The sequence below is a fragment of the Drosophila eugracilis genome, unplaced genomic scaffold (genome assembly GCF_018153835.1).
Source record: "Drosophila eugracilis isolate 14026-0451.02 unplaced genomic scaffold, ASM1815383v1 contig_47, whole genome shotgun sequence".
In the NCBI taxonomy this organism is placed as follows: domain Eukaryota; kingdom Metazoa; phylum Arthropoda; class Insecta; order Diptera; family Drosophilidae; genus Drosophila; species Drosophila eugracilis.
In genome coordinates, this window is record NW_024573338.1 from 3,062,167 (window position 1) to 3,082,291 (window position 20,125).

The 20,125-nt window shown below is 38.6% G+C and overlaps 2 protein-coding genes across 3 annotated transcripts; one reads left to right on the top strand and one right to left on the bottom strand.

Moving 5' to 3' along the window:
• Positions 1 to 587: 587 nt before the first annotated feature.
• Positions 588 to 6,392, top strand: LOC108115570 (elongation of very long chain fatty acids protein 7). 2 transcript variants are annotated; one of them, XM_041819179.1, is made up of 4 exons: positions 588 to 747; positions 4,568 to 4,645; positions 4,708 to 4,898; positions 5,299 to 6,392. In XM_041819179.1, the coding sequence occupies exons 2-4, from the start codon at positions 4,588 to 4,590 to the stop codon at positions 6,019 to 6,021; spliced, it is 972 nt and encodes a 323-aa protein (XP_041675113.1). In that variant the 5' UTR covers positions 588 to 747; positions 4,568 to 4,587; the 3' UTR covers positions 6,022 to 6,392. The 2 variants fall into 2 exon arrangements, with proteins under 2 accessions (XP_041675113.1, XP_017082565.1); XM_017227076.2 differs by lacking the exon at positions 588 to 747 and adding an exon at positions 3,669 to 3,817.
• A 2,243-nt stretch (positions 6,393 to 8,635) lies between these two features.
• LOC108115733 (elongation of very long chain fatty acids protein AAEL008004) lies at positions 8,636 to 12,487 on the bottom strand. Its single transcript, XM_017227306.2, has 4 exons — positions 12,424 to 12,487; positions 10,276 to 10,458; positions 9,635 to 10,200; positions 8,636 to 9,477 (listed from the first exon to the last, which is right to left on the bottom strand). Exons 2-4 carry the CDS (start codon positions 10,334 to 10,336, stop codon positions 9,217 to 9,219), a joined length of 888 nt encoding a protein of 295 aa, XP_017082795.1. The 5' UTR covers positions 10,337 to 10,458; positions 12,424 to 12,487; the 3' UTR covers positions 8,636 to 9,216.
• Positions 12,488 to 20,125: the final 7,638 nt, after the last annotated feature.

Genomic DNA, 20,125 nt, shown 5'->3' on the forward strand with positions numbered 1-20,125 from the left:
ATATGTTTAGGGTTTTCCCATACAAAAAACAGAGAAGTTACTGAAAACTTCTGTATTTCATTTTCACGGTGTAACTTGTTGTTTCCCTCTTTGCTTTCGTTTTCTTTTTGCCGCGCTTTTTGCGATAGGATCTGCATGTTTTTTTGGCCAACCTGAAAAGGGTTAATAAACTTGTTCAAAATAAACCAAAGAAAACGCATGGCCTGGCTGCTGTCGTTAGCAGTTTTGCTTTCTTTTCTCGCCACAGACATTCGCTTTAATTGCTTCAAACTTGACCTTAGCACCAGAAAGCCAAAAACCAAAGAAAAAAAGAGACTAAAACTGAATTTTTCTAAAAAAAAAAGAACCGCGCAACTCAATTTGGCCATTAACGCGACTTCGACTTGCATCGTATCGAACCTGGCCGAGTGACGCAAAAATAAGACAAAAAAAAGGTTAAGTATACGCCGAGCGGGCCGAGCATCGACAGCGCTGCCAGCTGCGACAGCGACAGCGGCGTCAAATGTTGGCCAGCCCGCGAAGCTCGTACATTTTGTTTATTTATACAGCCGAGCGGGTAGAACTCCATATTAGTGTCTTCTTGGCGTTTGCCGCAGTCGAGTCCGAGTTTCGAGTCCGTATCTCTGAAACTGAATCTTCAGGCTACGGTCGTGTGTCAACAGTGTGTGTGTGAGCCAGTGCTTCTGTGTCTGTGTTAGCCATCTTAGCAGGGAGTCCGCCCGTGAAAAAGAACCCAAAACCCAACAGGTACGGAAGTGATTTCATAAATTTCTTTGTGGGGACAAACTCAAGGTGTACGAAAGTGTTGCATAAATTAGAGAGCCATTTTTTGGTCTAATAAAAGTGGGCCAAAACTGGATTGCCAGTTGGCAGTTACTGTCTCTAGGCCTGGCTAATTCTGCTGCAACTCTGCCACACTGGTCCGTCTGATTTTTCTCGTCGACCTTAACCCAATGCATCGTACATAGATTAAACGCTGTAAACTGGCTTGAGGAGCTGCAATTTTGCCAGTCAACCAAGGCCAAGACTCTGGCTGCAGCATTGAGGCGGCCAAAACTAAACGATTTGAACTTGTAATCGATTGCAATTCAATTTGCAGCTGCATTGACCATATGACCTTCCACTAGACATCCAGCAAGAAGCACACACACACCCACCCCCCACAACCATTTGGCGAAGATGACCACATTTCATGGTTAGGCAAACAAATTAGAAGTCGGAGTTCCCACGAAGAGACCACGGGCCATATCCGTTACAGTTTCTAACGAAAACATAGACGCCCCAAAAAGATTTTCGGGCCAGGAAAAAATCCAATTAACGGCGCAAATATTTGCCAAGTAATTAAAGGTTGTCAACGGGTCCAAAAAAGTTACCATCACATAGGTCTGACTGACTGTGCACAGGGAAAAATTTAGTGTTTAGGGTATTTAAAAGTAGTTCTGATTTAAAGTAAGAAATATTTGAAATTTTAAAAAAAAATGTGGCAATAGTTTTCAAGTCTGTTCTTAGACAAATTCATAAATAAAAAATATATATTTTTTTACAGATCTTAAAGATTTTTAAGATTTAGATCAAAAAGAAAGCATCGAACAAGTTTTGCCCTCAATACAATTTTCAAAGAATTTCTCTCAGTGTTGGTTATAGTTGTGGATGAATATGTGGCGTTTCTGCGGTTCGCCAAGTGCTGGCTGACTCGGCGCATTTTGCTGCCTCCTCTTTACATAAATGCCTCGGCTGGCAGAAAAAATTAATTTACAGCACAAAGCAAGCATGAAACCATAAAACATGTGCACTTGACACAGGCAAAACTAAATGATTAACCTGTTGCACTCTTGGAGCCACGTCGGGAAAACAATGCTTAAAGACATCGGGAAAACATGAAGTAATTTCATACCCTCTACATAGAACTTATGCCTTTTAAGAGCCACCCAATTGCATCACAACACCTTCCAGATTTTAGTCTCTCAATGGGTTAATGTATTCGGGAATTTCACATGGCTAATTGTTGTCATTCGGCGAACACTCAAGTGCGTGTGAAAATCGTGCTGCGACGCCTGTAATCTATAGAAAAACATCCGCCCCTTTGGATTGCAATCTACACAGATACATAGTTATATAATTTGTTAGGCCAAGATGAAATCTTTAGATATAGGTAGATAGGTGGGGAGCAGGTGATTGTTTACCTTTTGAAAAACATTAATATTGTTTTGTTGTTATATTATGGAATAATGTTAATTTGTAAATTATCCAAAAAACATAACAAATTGTTTAATGTCAACATGTACACTTTTAACAAGAACACTTGACCAGTGTTACAATTTTCAAAACATACTTTTCCTTAAGTTTAACATATATTAACACCATATTTCCCACCGTGTAGACACGTGGCGACATAACACGTAAAATACCTTTACCTTCTGGGCGCAATCTTGCAAAAAAATAAACATGCAAAACTTGCAGCTTTTGCTTGTGACACATTAACAACATTTAAATCGCACTAGCAACGCAGATATAGATACAGATATAGATGTATATGTAAAGACTTGTTCGCAGATGAAAGACTAATGCCCCATCGGCCTTCATTAGATTTCGAATTAGTGGCAAATTAAGTTGTTTTTGTGTTATTTTACTTAAACCTTTTATTTTTAGAGGCAAAATCGTAAAAATTAACGCTTTTTTCGGTGCTTTTCCGCACCGAGACAGACGGACAACGCATTTTGGGCATTTAGATACCATTTCGTATTAGTCACAACATTTGAAATTATGGCAAAGCCGTGTTGAAGTGCTGGGTAAACCCAGTTCCGAGTATCGAGTATCATTCTGATAATGCTGACAAGACAGCTCTTAAAGGGTACAAAAATTGGCAAAAGCTAAAAAATCAATTATGCATACAATACACATAATTTTTTATGCGTGCGCGGCAATATGTGGCTCTCTGGCTGCTTCTGCGTTTATTTTTATACAATTTATTTATGGCGGAAGACATGGGCATAGAATCTAGCCAGTGCCGGGTAAAACTTGGCCTTACGATGATCCGAAAGTGTGGCCAGAAGGTATGCTGCTTGCTTAGGGGTTTCCCAAACAAGGGCTTAGTAGGATACCAAAAGGTGGAGGGGGTGACAGGGGGATCAACGTCAGCAGCTATGAAGGCAGCCAGCGGAACACTCGCCTGACTTTCAATTGGCGTCACATTTTTGGTTCGTCTATGATCATGATGATGATGATGATGTGGCTGATGTGGCTGATGCGGCAGCCAGCTCACTTTTCCTGTCTCCAGTGTCAGTCTATGGATGCCAAGTGCCTTGCATACGAATGGGTCTGGGAATGGCTATACGGCTATATGGATATATGGATATGGGAAGGCGATACCGATTCCGATTCCAATTCCAATAGCGATTGCTTTAACCCTGACAGAGACCTAGTCTCAGTCGCTGTCGATCAGCGGTAGTCAGCACATATCAATCATACGCCGAGTGTGTCCAATTAGCGACTGTGGCAGGTGTTTGCTCTGTTCTTGGGGGCCAGGCTCTCTTCAAATTCTAATTACACGCCATGTGATCCATGAAGGGTGCTGCAATCAGATGAGAACAAAACTCCAGTCATCGGAGAATCATTATAGAGCAGGCTCTGCCTTCAAAGTACAAAAATAAGAATAGTTTTAAAGTTTGCTGACAAGTTATATTCCGATCGGTTCTGAGACGTCCCCCATCTGGATATCTTTTAGCATATCAGCTAATTATAAAAACTAATCTATATATACTCGCGTATACATATTCGAGAATCTTCTGAAGAACGAGTTCCGGTTCGAGTTGGCTAGGTCAGTGGTTAATGAAGAGAACACACCAAAGTTACATAAGAAACTAGTTCTGGCTTCCATGTAATTGAATACATTCGATGGTTCATTTTTCAATCGAAACTCTTTCCGTGTGCAATTTAAATAACAATGTGAAGCAAGAACACGAGGGCCATTTGGCCAGAACATTAAGCCAGTGTGCTTCTGTGATTTTATCTAAAAAAAACAAGACATAGAGATGCCCAGATAGATGCCAAGATGAATGCCAAAGTTAGTCTAAAACTTTAGTGCCAAGGCGAGAAATTCAAATGAAGCCTTGAGTCCGGCTTTTTTCAGGTTTCCAAGCCATTGACTTGCGGTCGTGGTTTTTTTTACCCAAGAATCTAAGATCATGAAGACATCTTTCAGCATGATTATTGATTCGCGAAGATATGTCTAGATATATAGACGTTGTCATTGTACTGCAACCAACTTAATCTTTGTCCGACTTGCCGATCTGCTGTCGTCATTCATCATTCGATTGAGGATAACTCAATAAGCGATTTCTTCGCGCCTTTCATTAATAAATCTGTGGCGTGCCTCGCCAGAAATTCCGATGCATATCACGCTTCTCGGCGAGCCGAGCGAAAAAAAACGTGCTGAGCCTCTCTAAACGTTGGAGATTTAGAATACCTTTTTTCATTCAATATTTTGGCAACGCGGCGTGCGGACGTCGGGCTGTGAATTCTCGATTTTCGGGCGAAAATTTCTAAAGATCGTAAACCTTTTTTCCAGTTGCCAATTGAAGAGCCGCAATGACGACCTACATGAAGATTGTCGAGGAGCGTATCTCCGGCCTTGCGAAAGGCGTGGGTAAGTTAAATACATATAGCAAATATTTTTAAAATATACTAAATCATTTATTCGTTTTCCAGATGAGACAGTGGACAGCTGGTTTCTGATGAGCTCCCCTGCCCCCGTGGTGGGCGTCGTCTTGGTTTACCTAGCTTTCGTCCTGAAAATCGGACCCGAATACATGAAGAACCGCAAGCCCATGGACCTCAAGCGCATCATGGTCTTCTATAATGCCTTCCAGGTCTTGTACTCCATTTGGATGTGCCGCACGGTGAGTCCATAAAAATGGAGCGTCATAATTATTCCGATTGTTACTCGGCTACCGATCCCGATTTATGTATTATTCATTTTTAATAAGCCACGCAGGAAAGTGCTTGTTAAACATACAAAATTACGGACTAGCCTGTATTTGCATTTAATATTCTAAAAGTTTAAGAGATCTTTTATAAATCTTCTATATATATATTTATATAGCTTTGGTGATGAAATTTGTTTTAAATTCTAAACGTGAGACTTTATTTGGCAATTGGCAAACTATAAAATTTCGGAGAAGCGTTGCTTTTTAATGAATGAATGAATTAACTGTTCCAATTGTAAATCTCTTGCACGTGGCTGTTAAACTGTTAATATTATATATAAAATAACTCATTCCCCTTACCTCTTACTTACAGTCCATCCAAGAGAGCAACGTTATGGCTTCTATCTTCTCGAAGAAGTGCGAGATCAACCGCACCAGGGAGCAGAATCTCACCCTGTACTCCGGCGCCTGGTTCTACTTCTTCTCGAAGATCATTGATTTGCTGGACACGACGTTCTTTGTGCTGAGGAAGAAGGATAACCAAATCTCCTTCCTACATGTTTACCATCATACGATCACCGTGCTCTTCTCCTGGGGATACCTGAAGTACGCTCCTGGTGAGCAGGGAGTGATCATTGGCATCTTGAACTCTGGAGTGCACATCATCATGTACTTCTACTACATGGTGGCCGCCATGGGACCCCAGTACCAGAAGTACCTGTGGTGGAAGAAGTACATGACCAGCATCCAGCTGATCCAGTTCGTCCTGATCCTGGGATACATGTTGACTGTGGGAGCCAAGGGATGCAACATGCCCAAGACACTGACCTTCTTCTTCGTGGGCAACACGATCATCTTCCTTTATCTGTTCGGCAACTTCTACCGCAAGACCTACAAGAAGGCCAAGAGTTTGGATGGTGGCAGCACTCGCACCACTGGCAGCAGCTTGGCCCAATCAGCATTGAGAGCCGCCGGTGGAATGGGTTGCATGCCACAGACGATGAACGCTGGAAAGCATAGCCTGCAGAATGCCCAGCCTGGAAAGGTGTACCTCGACCTAAACAACAACAGCGTGAAGCCACTGAAACTGGAATGAGATCGATACTTGATGGTATCATTGGGTTTCAGTTAGCAATTATGTTTTTTTAGCGCGGGGTTTAGTTAGTAACTCTTACCTTTTACCTTTACCATTTATCAGTAGTCTGTAGTCTGCGATGAATAACTTGTATAATGTTTATATATGCCGGGCAGGCGACGATTAAAATCCAAAAAGTAGCTAGAACCCTAAGTGTGTGAATGTGGCCAAGTTTGACTGAGTACGTGTTAATGTTTTTCTAGCCGAGTGTATGTGCATGTATGTGTGCTAGTGTGATAGAGCTTATTAATGAAATGCAGCCGTAAATCGTTTCTCGAAACAAGAAGAATTCAATAAAAACTTTGATTTTGTATATTTAATAAAAAGCCAAACTTCTTTGTCTGTTCTTTGCCGGCGAAATTCGGGTTTGGAGTTTCTGGGATTTTCGATTCTGCACGAGGCTTTTCGGGTTAGGTAACCAAAAACCGGACCCCATTGGATCCCATTATTTATGTGTCCCATAAGCACCGCAGTGCCACGCACTTCATACACCCAAAAAACAAAAATTATGCAGATCTGCAAGACATCATATATTCTTCAACCAAAAAACGTGATTAATGTCTGTCGTTTAATGGCTGAGACTCCTCTATTCTTCGACAATTGTTCTGGCATTTAGAAATAAATTATCAAATTTATTCTTAAACTTTCAATAAATTAAGATAAGATAAAGAAAGTCAATTTGAAATGTTGTTTACAACATAAATCTTTATAAAAGAAAAAATAATTGAAACTTATATCTTATTTCTTAAAACAGATTGACCTAGATTATTAACTAAGTTCAAGAAAAACATTTCAAAACTTAACAAACATATAAATTTTAGTATATATTTTTCTCTAAGTGCTTAAATTAGTACGCGTGCTGCGATGATTATGCAACATTCTGTCCCCGACCTGTTCTTTAGCCAGGCTTAGACACCCTGGCGACGGCGTTTAGGAGAATGTCTTTGCCAAATTAGAATTTCTAATCAATTTTTTCATCATCACCTTGACTCACACACATGCCAAACTCACCCCATGAAGCACCTTTATTTATGCAGATTTAAAAATGTAAATAACTCTTGTTGTTCCTTCTCGTTGGAGTCAAAGTTCAAGGGCCTGATAAAGCAGTTTGATGCGTATCTTCAGGTAGGCGTGTATCTATTAAATATGCCTCGTTTTTTTGCAAAATTTGCATAGGTCAAACTCTTTTCATGGCTTAAAAACAAAGCTCGCCTAAAAGTATGCTTCAATTTTTGAGTATGGACATTTTTCCAGTTTTTTTAGAGTTAATAAATAAAGAAGTTCTTCAACATGTTGTATCGGATATCGGGACTGATTGAATCTATGATGATCAGGCCATAAAACTGGAATAATATTGGCATATGCCTTAGCTCCGGTTGGGCCCATTGAAAACCGAGTTTTTGGCTCAGAGGTTTGCTTTGTTTTCTCGTGTTTGTGGTCAAGATCAAGGTCAAGTGCCCAAACCGGCTCTATTGAAAACTGTATATATACTGTATCCGCACATCGGATGGCCCCAACCCCACTCGAAGATGCGTTTTGTTACTTCCGCTTCGGTTCCGTTTTTGACTGATTGATCAATAAAAGTCTGTGGAATTTATCAAAACCTTATCGCCCAGCCGAAATTCAAGGTGCCTGCGAAATGAGCTCTAATGAGTGGCTGGCTCTCATGTTCTGTTCCCTCGTAAAAATTCATGAACTGGACATGCTGCATCATCACCCCATAGACCTGTTGTTCTAGCCACGCCCATTCATATTTAAATCATCATAGATCGTGATACGAATCTCTCAGCTTCCGCTGCTGAATGAATAGATCCGACTCTATATATCAAATGGTGCTTCGATTTAAGTCAGTTCCTTGAGAAAAGGTTTCCTTGAATGATTTACTTGAGGTTAACTAAGATCATGAATGGTTAGATAAGGATGGTATGGGGTGTTTCTGCTCTCTGGGGAGATTCCCCAATGTTATCTGAAAGACAAATGCTATTAAAATGGTAAGACTCTATAAATAAACATTTTGTGAACCCAAAATGATTACAGGAAATGTCTGCAAATATCTTCAAGGCCAACAAACGATTTACTTGCTCATTTTAATGGATCTTATTAAGTCATTAGGTTCAGCAAAACTATATTTAGAAGTAAAGTGTTTATGATTGGAGTGTTTATAGGTAAAGTTAAAGGAATATTTTGCAAAATTATCAAGAAATTAACTTTAAAGTACTTTGTACCAATATGATTAAAACCAGCTAGATGTAAATTGTATTAAAAATGAATGTCTTAAATTAATTTGTCTGCAAGGAGACTCTAACTAAGTGTGATTTAGTTTTTAAATATTTTCAATTGATTTCTACAAGACAGTTAATTATTTTCACACAATAAATAGTAAGAACCTTCTTCCTTGATTGAATGTTTGTGACTTCACAACTCCAAAATGTTACTTCCGCCCATTTTCCATTCATGAGACAAAGAATAATTCGTATTGTTTTTTGTTTTTCGATATTTTTGTAGAAAAAAATCTAGATTTATTTGTAAAATGTGTTTGTATTTATGGTTATGTTATTAGCTAGTTTTTCACTTGTTTGTTTTTTGTTTTTTTGTATATGGTATATGCCTACTTTACATACCACACGTATATAAAATCTAAAGAAAACACATTCGCATGCGTACCTACACTTATTTACACAACTAACGCTTCTTCTGCCTGTTTACTTAACTTAGTTCAGTTTTTGGCCGAAAGACATACGACTTCTTTCATTTGGTCCGCCAGATGCGAAACATCAAACGGAGCGAGCGATGATGACGATGGCTGCAAAAAGCAATTTCAACTGTTTGAACATTTACATAATATGTGTATCTGTGTCTCGAAAACCTCATTTGCTCAAATATATATATATCTAAATATATATATATATTCGTCTCGATTCTTATTTTTGTTTTTCTTTACGTTTTTGCGTGCTTAACGTCTTTTTGGCGGCGGATTACTTAAGAAATTAGTCAACAAGGTTGCACATAGAACATGGGTGGCTCTTAGTGGGTGATTTTTTGTTTTGTCCCGCTTTTTTTTTTGTACGAGTATTGAAGGGGGGAAGAGATTGTGGGTGGGTGAGGTTGGTCGGCGATGGCTGTGCCGTTGGCGGTGGGTGGTTTTGGCCCTACTTTCTACAACGCCTTCTGCTTCTCCTGCTGCAGTTCAATGGCCTTGTTGAGGTCCTTGGCACATCCATCATTGTTGTTATCCGCCGTCAAAGCCTTTGCCTTGGCAGCTGCCTGCTTCTTCTTGTAGGACTTCTGGTAGAAATCGTTGAACAGGAAGTAGAAGAAGACCGCGTTGGGCAGGGTGAAGCACACCGACCACCTGGGATAGCCACAGTCCGTGTAGAGCAGCTGGGTCTGGTGGATGAAGGCGCAGCAGAACTGGATCTGTAAATGGTATTTTCATGGGGTTACTAAGTGTTAGTTATGCATACCATTTCAATAAGAAAAACTTTTCTTTCTGTTTTAAATTAGTTTTTAGCTCCTTAAAAACTAAACTTCTCTACTTTCTTTGTGTAGAAAAATAAGTCTGAACAGCACTCACCATCTGCAGGTTGGTGATGTGCTTCTTCCACCACAGGTACTTCTGCATCTGGGGTCCGAAGGCGGAGAGGAAGTAGTACGAGTACATGATGATGTGCACAAAGGAGTTGATCCAGCCGATGAAGGTACCGTGTCCGCCGGGATAGTACTTGCTGGTGCCCCAGCTGATCATGGGCATAACGGTGTGATGGTAGACATGCAGGAAGGTCACCTGGCGGTCGTTCTTGCGCAGAACAAAGAAGATGGTGTCCAGCAGCTCAGTGATCTTGGCCAGATAGTAGACATAGACAACACGTGCCTCACGATAGGCCTTGGGAGTACGAGACCAATCCACTGGCTGGCATCTCCAGCTGTAGTATTGCCAGATAACGACACCCTCGTAGACCATCCACACACTGAGGACCACTTGGAAGAAGTTGTAGACAAGCAGGGTGCGTTCTAGTTTGAAAGGTTTGCGATCCTTCATAAACTTGGGTCCCCAGGACAGAACGAAGAACAGATAGAAGGCGAGGATGCCCAGAAGGGGCAGTGGAGACTTGATCAGGAACCAGTCATTGGTGCGGGGATCTACATGGGGTAAAACCAGATGATCAGTTGGTAATACTCCCAACATAAAAAGAGGAAAAAATCCCCAACACTTACCTGCCAGATCTGTGAACAGAAAGTTCCAATAGTCCACCTGCGTTGCGTTGACGGCTGCCATTTTTAGAATTCTTTGATGGCCTTCTTGCTCCCACAAAAAACGATTAATATCGATTCGATCGCTTCGATGTGAAATTCAAAAATCTGCTAAGCCTGCGTCGCAACGAACGAGTTTTGCGAAATCTGAAATAGGGGGAAGATCGGAAAAGAGTCTGGATGAGCACAAGATCTTTTCGAGTTTTTGTATTTAAGTTATGTTAATGTCATTCTCGGGCAACTAATGCCTGTGGTAGTAGTAGCTGTCTATTTCAAGTTATCTGCCTTACTGTTGCCGTGCCCAGAAATATAAATAAAATTAAAATAATAATCAAAGGCGAAGGCGAAGGAGAATAGCAACTGTGACGGTGAAATGCCGTGAAATGCCGTGAAATTATCATGTAACAGTAACAGTAAATTATATTCATTATTATGAATTAAACAACCGCAGCGCACAACAGCCCGCAACAAATTGGTGGCCACCTCATACTCATATTTGGCCCATGATGATGTTTGCCATCCATGTTGCCTCATGGCCCAGGTAAATTGGTTGCTGCCTCACGTGTTGAACGCATAAAAACCGCTCGCACACACCCAGTTGGAAGCCATGAAAATCATATTTGTGTTATTCATTTGGTTTTCAGCACTTAAGTCTCAACAGAAGCTGTTTGGTTTTTGAAAAGTGGGCACCAAGTCAAGTACTCCCGGTGATTAATCATCCCAAAGAACTTGCTCTTCGAAGGACCATTATAATATGGATTGCCAACGAGTCAAACAGCATCTAGCTATGCTAAAATAATCCACAATCACGTTCGTTGACTTGAAGACTCTGGCACTTGAACTTGGCAAAGGCCGATTAAGACAACAATAATCGAATAGCATTATGATTTCTTTGGTCGTTTTTCGAGGCTATTCTGATCAACTTCTTCTTGGTCCAACGTGAAGTGTGCGAAGTGAGAAACAAATTGAAATAATAAACGAATGAATTTTTGAGATATTTTGAAGGGCAAGCAGTTGGCCAAGCAACACTCCAGCTATCAGCCATCAACAGGTTTCTGACTCTGGTTTTCCTGACTCTCATTTCCTGCACTTCAGTTATGACCATTTGAATTTTAGACCTGCAACAGTTAGCGCAGAATGGGGCCAACAAATTGATGGCGGCTATAAGCCAAAAGGTGCTAAACACCTCTGGTTTTGGCCAAGAAAAGCCAGTTTATCAATTTTCAGTTGGATTCACGACCTTGCCATAGGTTGGTTAGGAATTTTTAGGTGGGAATTGTGAACTGTCGCATCATTTGGACGCCGTCGTGTCTGGCTGATCATCGCCAGCCAATTTGGTGGCATTTCCACTTGGTTAGTCATTTGTTAAATGGCCGAAGATGCCGGGCCTTGGCAGCGCCCAGAGCGAGCAAATAGAAAATTGTGTCACCTATTGCCCAACTCTCGAAGCCGAAAACCCGAAGGCGGTTTTGTTTTGCCAAATTCAATTATGTCGCAAAAGTTTATTGACCTTGACAGGTGGAGATCTTCATTGACCCTATAAGGCACTTGTTCTCTACTGAATGGGTTAATGTTCTAAGCCTGGATCTATGTTTGGTATGGAAAAGAAAGACTTGAAATTTTAAATGTCATCTAAACAAATCTGAGAAATTCAAACTGAGATATCGAAATAAATTATGTCCAGAGGTATATTTCCTTTACTTATGATCTGATTATCAAGAAATGTTTAATCAGAAGATTTGTTAATAAAAATCTAAGAAACTTCACTTTTGGGAACTCTAAAAGTCGATTTATGACATCCCAAGACACAAATTCTATAATTCCTCTTCTCCAAATGTTTGATCTAACTGATCACTCCGATATGCATATATATATATAGATAGTCACACACAATCGCACACACAAATGAAGAGCTTTGGGCACCTGTTGCAATCTCTTCGATTGCCGTGCACTTAATTTTTGAACGACGACAGCTTAATGTTAACACCGTGACAACTGTTTTTTAGTCTTGTTCCATCCGCTTCTTAAATGAGTCTGATATGAGGCACTATATACTGTCATATAGTATAATTTAGTATAGTATTGTATAGTATAGGATAGTGAGGGAGAGACCTTTGCTGGCATCCGCTACCCACGAGACTTGTACGCGCACTGAACTGCTCCGCCGAGTTGTACGGCGCTATGTATAAAAATTTCGTCTAAAGGTTCGATTTGGCGCTGCTGTTTCTTCGTCGCTGCTTTAAGATTTTTGTTTTTGTTTCAGTTTCTATTTCATTTTCAGTTTTAACTTTAGTTTTTGTATTTAGCCGAACTTTTGTCTCGGCTATTTGGCATCTTGCTCATCTTCATCTTTGACTTTAGCTTTTGCCTTTGGTCGAGATGTTCTTTTGTGCCTTAAAATGATGTGAATGTGACTGTGTCTGTGGATATGCATGTGTAGATACGATTCGTATACGTTATAAGCAAATGTATCGAACGATCGCGCCTGGTCTCGTTTTCCTATGATAATTGCGATGACAATGTTGATATTGTATGCGTGTTAGCCGGCATTTTGTTGCTGTTGGCCAAATTCGCTTGGCTTTTAAATGGGTTTTGTATTTGGCTTTGCAGCCTTTTGTACAATTAAAAGAATCATAAAATATTCTTCAATAGTTGTCAATTTTGATTGATTTGGTCAAAGCGATTGCGGTAGAACAAAGAGGATGCGGAATTCAATCGTAGAAGTGTGGCTCCACAGAACAAATATAAAAAAATTATAAATAAATAAGAAATAAATAACATTTTGTGCTGTTCTGAAGACATGAATTAATAAAGATATCGAAATATTTGTTTGTTTTTAACAACAAAAACTAATATTCTAAGATTACCCTAGAGTATGTAAAGTCTCTACAAAATGAACCTAATGATACTTTCATTTTCTCTCAATTAATTGGCCTTCAAACCTTTTCAAGTCATTATTGAGTGTTCTCTCAGTTATTCCTCAGCTCCCCTAGACACTTTCATCATTAGCCAAAAACCAAAACAAAAACCCTAGAAATAGTCTTGAATAACCGCAGAATGAAAAGTTCATTCTATTCTGTTTTCTCTTTCTGTTAATTCTACTTTTGTATCTATATTAAAAAAAAATAAAGCAGCTTGCTCAACCTTGACCCACTTGGAATACTTTTTCACGCTTTATCTTCATCATGAAGAACTTTAGAACCGAACCGAAATTGCGTAGGTGGTTAATAATTTCGTTGACCTTTTTTCAGGTCGAATCAGCGAAATTCTCTAGACTGTTTCACAAGCAATTCCAGAACTATTTAAAACACAAGCCTAAAACATAGCTATTAACAGTAATAAGTAGAATGATTTACAGTCAGTACTAGTTTGCCTTAAAGCGTGGAGTTCAGTCAAGGAAACTGCGTATTTACCTGGCAATTTACATACAAATTCTTGGGGCCTGGGGCTGGGCCATCGATTCTAATGACCCACAAAGATCACAGCGTATCGACTATGGCCCACTTCCGGGTCAAGACAGCAGCAATAGGCTAATGAAACCGATACAAAAACCAAAACTTTTGGCCAAGACTCCAAACCATGTCTGAAACCGAAAAAACAGAGGCTGAGGCTGGGGTCACAGTTAACTGTGTCACCGGCGAATTGAACTTGAACTTGCCGATTAGCATTATGCGTAGACTTAAACCAGTTCGAATCCGATTCGAATGCATGTGAATGTGGGTGAATGTCGACCAGCGGGTCGGCTTGGTGGGTGAATCCCTTCGATTGCCAGGAATCAATCATACGCCGTGTGCGTCGACGTTAGCCATCGCCATCGCAATCGCCATTGCCTTGTTCTTCCGGTATCTTTTTGTGACAATTTGCATGCGTCTTTTGTTTGTTTGTCCACCAGTCATATAGCCGATCATAATGGTATGCAAAAGACGTTAGTTTATTATCGCTGTCGCTGCAGACGATTCATGCGATCGATATATATGTATATAGATATATGAGGGGTGAACTGCCAGTTATGCAAATATCTTCCGCAAACATTTACATTTAGCCAACAGCCAAACGCCAAACGCCGAACTGGCCAACAAACCGTTAAACAATTATTATTGAATTTTTTTTGTATTTTTTCATGCCAAATTGCGTAGATAAAACAGACAACAAAAAAAACAGTGACAAGAGCAAAAATCAAATGTGCAAAAAGTCTTTGGCTTGTAGAATTCTTAATTGGTGATGGGACAAAACATTATCAATAATTGTGATTTTTCTATATCCAAGGGTGCCAAAGCAAGAATCGACTTCCGATTAGTAAAGCCAATCTATTAAAACACATTTTATTTCCCTTCCTATAGCTTTTTCTTAGTCGTAACATTGTTAACAGCAATTGCAAATGAGGCTCTTAAATGTTTAATTGGCCGCATTAAAGTTGTTTGGGGCTTGCCGGCTTGAGTCTCTGAGCTGGGCTTTTTCACACGCTGCTGGCGGCATCTGGATTTCGAGTTTCAAAGCTTAGCCTAAAAAGCTTATGATCGGCGATAAATTGCCAGTTTATTCAAAAAAGATTGGTTCAAATTTGTACCCGTTGAGATTTAAATTTTGAAATAAACTTTAAAAAGGAATTTGAATATTTCAAAGATTTTCTTGAGAAAAAACTAGCTTATTTGTATTTATTTTTAGGTTTTTATTATTGTTTTAAAGTCCCTAAACTTTAAAGTTTGTTAAAAGGATTTATTTATTAGGAATTTGGTCTAAATAGTTAATATTTATTAATATTAATCGTAATAGCTTTTAAAGAAGTAGTAATAATAAATAATTTAAATACTTCAGGGATTCCCCAGCTGAAAACAAGGCCAGAAAATAGTAGATCAAAGACGATTTTTGAAATCATCATAAATGTCAAAAGTACAGGGTTTTGGTGACTGTGGTATTTACTAAGCATATCTTTATACTCAACAAGTACTTTTTTTAAGTTATAATATAAAACATATTAAGTTTTTAAGAGACCTTATTAATGATTTTCCAACAATTTCTCTTCCTACAAAAATTCCTTAGAAAATATTCGCATTCACGCGACTTAATCAAAGCCTAAACCGAAAACTAATCTTCGTGTTTACCCCGAAAAAGGCATATTATTAAAAGAGAAGCCACTTAGATAAACAATGGTTAAATGAGCTGTTCCAATTAACGGATTACATGACAGGTCGACACCGATTGGGCTGTAACAGGGTCGATGCTCTATGGCCACTCATCCAAAGTGGCTTGTTACCAAGTTAATTGCGCAAATCGAACTTGTTTGCCAGCGCGGAAATGCCGGAACGTAGCGTTATAGATATATATACATTTTTTAGATCTATCTCACGAAATCTCCATCTCCAGCTCAGATCAATCGAATTTTTTGGAGTCGTAGCTGGCCAACTATCAACTACCAACTACCGTTGGCTTGCCCTTGGGAGGAACCCGTTTCGAGTTCGATAAATCGAGAGAAAAACAAAAAGATTAATTTGTGGAGAAAAAGAAATCGCACTTCCGTTTCCTGATCGATCGACGATTGACGGTGAAGCAGAAAATGCCTAAGAAGCTTAATAGATTCGTTGGCGCAAAGCGGTTTTCATTTAAATGCATAATTATAAATTCTAGTCTTGATATTTTCTGCCAGCTTTCGAAAATTCGCCGTCTGTGATTTTTTATTTTTTATATATTTATTTTTGCGCGCGCGCTCTTAACAACTGTGTCAAGTTCAAAGTAAACTTTTAATTGCTAATTGAGTGACGAGGGATCTATTCTTGGATCAACCCGCTCTTAATTATATTCACGAAAAAAAAACGATTATGTATCGCAAAGTTTTCAAGTTCAAGTCAGCGACTTGTTTGTTGCCAAGAACCTTACCGCCGTCTTGGCTCATAAACCAGAAAATAAAACACTAACTTATGGGTTGAGCTTACATTTCTGGCTCTGTATGTGTTTTGGTTAAGAAACTGGGAGCATCTTCTTCATTGACTGGGTTTGTTTGGCTGTAACTGACCAGAAACGCACACGTTTGACCAATTGATTAACAGTCTTAGCCAAACTCGGCCTCTAATCTTAGTTAGGCAAGATCAGTGGTGGGTCCAAAGGGGGTTTTTCTGGTTTTGCACATTCTGTAATAAAGAATAAAGAAAGGTTTATCAAGAAGTTATGAACCATTTACAAAACTCTCTATTTTATGAACTATTCTTATTATTACTCCCTTACTTAGTTTACCTCTTAAAGTTTCATATCCCTTTACCATATTAAAAACCAGCTTAATAACATTATTATAATTATCTTAAAAACCTTTTAAAAATGGCAATAATAATTTTAATAATGATTTTAATTTGAGTAATATTATATACGACATAGTTACTTGATAAATAATACCCCATAAATATATAATTTCCCTGCCCATGATCACATTAGCGAGCGTGACCATCGAACGTGCCATCTTCTCGGCTCTAGCAATTCTCTTTGGCCATTACCCAATCTGAATCTGTCCAGGCATCTTCTGGGTTTACCCATTCAATTAGGGCCAAAAGTGATGTGTGCGTTTGGCAAAAGTCTTAACCACGAAAATTCGAGTGGATATTGAGCTTGAAATTCCAATTCCGAATGGCCAAATCATCTGTACATGTGATATAAATATGTTTAAGTGCTTAAATTAAACTCTTGTCTCTTTTTCGAGTCGTGGCAAGGTCAGGGCGTGCTCGCTTTTCTGCACCAAATTGCAACGCAATTAAGACTAAGTACTAAAATATATATATATATAGTATATGGCCAGATCTGCAGATAAACCACCGCACAGCAGACGAAGTTGTCATGAAACATTTAGCAATCGAATAGCAGTGATTGCGAAACTTAAAATGCTTTACTTTAATGAAAAGCCTTAACCAGCGGCTGTAACAGTTTAATTGGTAATTTCTGTTTACAACTTTGATAATCAGGGGGCTGACCTACCCGTCCAGCCTTTCGAAAATATTCCGTTATCAATTAGAAAACGCTTGCGGTCAGCGGTCAATTGGTTAACCTAAAGCCACAAAGCGTGCTAAAACGCTCCAAAAAACGCCCATGATCTGACGCGTTAACACCCACACCTTACTCTATTCAGTGCTAATTAATTTATGATTGTTAATTATTGGCTACGTACACTCGCTAATTAAAATTTCTGCATTCTCATTCTTTGGGCAGGCTATTGTTACGCCACTGGAATTTGCTCGGCAATAGATTTGCTAAAAGATACTGTAAATATTATGTTATTATATATATAACTTGATGGCTTAGGGAAAAATATATAACAACTTGCTAACTATTTGTTAGAAGGAACAAAATATTAAGTAACTTTTAGGTTTTTTTATTTTAAGAAAAACTAGAAAAGTAAATCAGAATTTCAGTGCCAGAAAAATTTAGCAAAAAGCCAACAAAATTAAAAATCCATTACAAAATAAATCAAGGAAAATTGAAAAATTTTAATAATCACTTTATCAACTTGTAGATGAAACTTTACGGCTGAAATATTGAATTCTTGTCAACACCAGGGCCATTAATCAGGCGAATAATAAGCGACAAACATTTAGCATTCTGCCATAATGAACATATACAAAACATATTGATTATGAGATGAAGTCAAAGTTGTTTCGCCAATGGCAAAAAAATCTCACATTGATGAAACGGAAATTTGGCAAAAACGACGCACAAAAATCACAACAAAACTGGAGCTATCAAAGCATACATTTATCATCGAAAATCTTGGTCCGGTTGGCTGGCGGCGTCGTTGCCTTCTTTTGACTTCTTTTGACTTCCGATTAACCTAGACCTAGGCCGTGAAATACCATGCAGCTAGTCTGTTACCAAGCTCATCCACGTTTTTGTAGGAGCCGGTGAAAACGAAAAGTTAAGAGCGTGGCCAATCCGCATTCAACCGTTAGCAGTACCAACAGTAGCCGAACGTCATCCTTGCCGGCATTTTTGACTTTTTGGATTTCGGTTTTTCGTCTATGGCCCCAAACATGGCCAAAATAATCAACACAAAGGTCGAACCGGCCGGGCTGAACTTCAAAGAACAATTTAGTTGGCGTTAATTTGTCACAAAATGTAAATGGTTCTTTGGTATGGAACTGAATGGCATAATTACGGCTAAGATACCCGCATAAAGGCCTCGATGAAGGTTTGACTGCACGTCCGATACTTTACGCAATTTAATGGCCCACAAACATGGACTTCTACAGGTAACTACTACAAATTGATTATGGATCTAAGGCCATCTGATGATGACACGTTTACCAAGTTTAAACCCTTCTGGATTAGTGATGCTGATGAACCCGAGAATTTATTTAGCATATCAAGCTAGCCCAGAATCAACACCTCCAGGGCCGAAATAGACGATTAGAACAGGTTATTCTGCTTATGAGCATGAATGGGATTTACAAAAACACTCTCGGTCTCTCTCTCTCTCTCTGTTCTGAAAATAAACATCACCTGAGGTCACCCGAAGACAAGCCGGAAGTCCAGGAATCAACCTAGCTCAAGCCTTTAACTTATTTTGATGTCACAAACTAAGGCACAAATTCGCATTAAAGATCCCATTAAAAACTTGTTTTAATTGTACGTGCTTGGCGGCTGCTGGTGGACAACTCGTTTGACTCCTTAGAAAATGAAAATGAAAATAAAAACAAAAGTATGTGAATTACAAACTTTTTGCGAAGTTTATTTTCTAGAGGGGCCTTAGGGTGTAATGGGAGACGGGGTTCCCCATGAAAAGGTTTACTATTCTGTTATTAATTAATTAATTCATTTGTCTGACTCGTTTATTTTAGTAGTTGGAATTTGAAACTGCCATATCAATTAAGTATTAACTTTTATGGCCACTTTTGCATTTAAGGGATTGCTTCAACTATAAAAAATCAATTACAAATGATTAAACTAAGAACCTTGTGCTTAAGTCATTGAAAAATAATAAAGTTTTACTTCTAAAGATTTCCATTGAAAATGTATTTATTGTATGAATAAATTTATTTTAAATGTTTAACATATGTTTAATGATTGTAGTCCACTTAAATAAACACCTTTTTTACTACTTCATTATCTTGAATTTAATTTGAAATTTATTTACTTTTAGCTTTATATTTACTTTCTAGTTTAAATAAAGTTATGATTTTAGTTTTTATGAAAGAAAGCTATACGTTTCTTTGAGTTGTTTTTAAGTTTGGAATTGAAAATGAAAATTTAAATTTAAATTTTAAAATCTACTTTAACAGTCTTGAGTTGTATTAATTCTTGATTAATTATTGCTTTTTAACTACTTTTACTAACTTATTTTCATATTTTCCTTAATTAGCAAACTTAATATGCATTTTACCTTTCCAAGCTAAAACAGCTACTTAAGTAAATCAAGATATTCTGTTAATTAAATAAGAGTTTTGCAGACATTCTCAAACACTAAAGAGTTCATTTAAACATATCTCAGTGCATTGACCTATAAAATGCCGAATTCACCCTGTGAATCAAGCCACCGGCAGCGGCATTATCATTAGCTTTGAATGCTGAATGTTGAATGCCAAACGGAACATGCTAAAAAATCGAAAAAACTAGAAAACGACTCAGTGGGCCAAGCACTCGCATACACACACACACACAGAGGCCAGCCAACACAGACAGAGTAAAAAATTGCATGCAGTGCGGCGCTGACTGAACGAAACTTCCGTTGTTCTATGGTTTTATTCGGGGCTCGTTAAGTTTGCCGAAGTCGTTGCTTTACTATATATATATATATTTTTGATATCTGTAGTGTGGCTGGCAAGTATTTGGTTTTTTTTTT

Bases quoted from the DNA above. Each gene is read 5' to 3' on its own strand.
- LOC108115570 (XM_041819179.1), top strand. From the start codon at position 4,588: ATGACGACCTACATGAAGATTGTCGAGGAGCGTATCTCCGGCCTTGCG. The intron at 4,646-4,707 runs GTAAGTTAAATA...TTCGTTTTCCAG, and splicing joins CGGCCTTGCGAAAGGCGTGG to ATGAGACAGTGGACAGCTGG. The intron at 4,899-5,298 runs GTGAGTCCATAA...TCTTACTTACAG, and splicing joins CCATTTGGATGTGCCGCACG to TCCATCCAAGAGAGCAACGT.
- LOC108115733 (XM_017227306.2), bottom strand. From the start codon at position 10,336: ATGGCAGCCGTCAACGCAACGCAGGTGGACTATTGGAACTTTCTGTTC. The intron at 10,201-10,275 runs GTAAGTGTTGGG...TACCCCATGTAG, and splicing joins TCTGTTCACAGATCTGGCAG to ATCCCCGCACCAATGACTGG. The intron at 9,478-9,634 runs GTGAGTGCTGTT...TACCATTTACAG, and splicing joins ACATCACCAACCTGCAGATG to ATCCAGTTCTGCTGCGCCTT.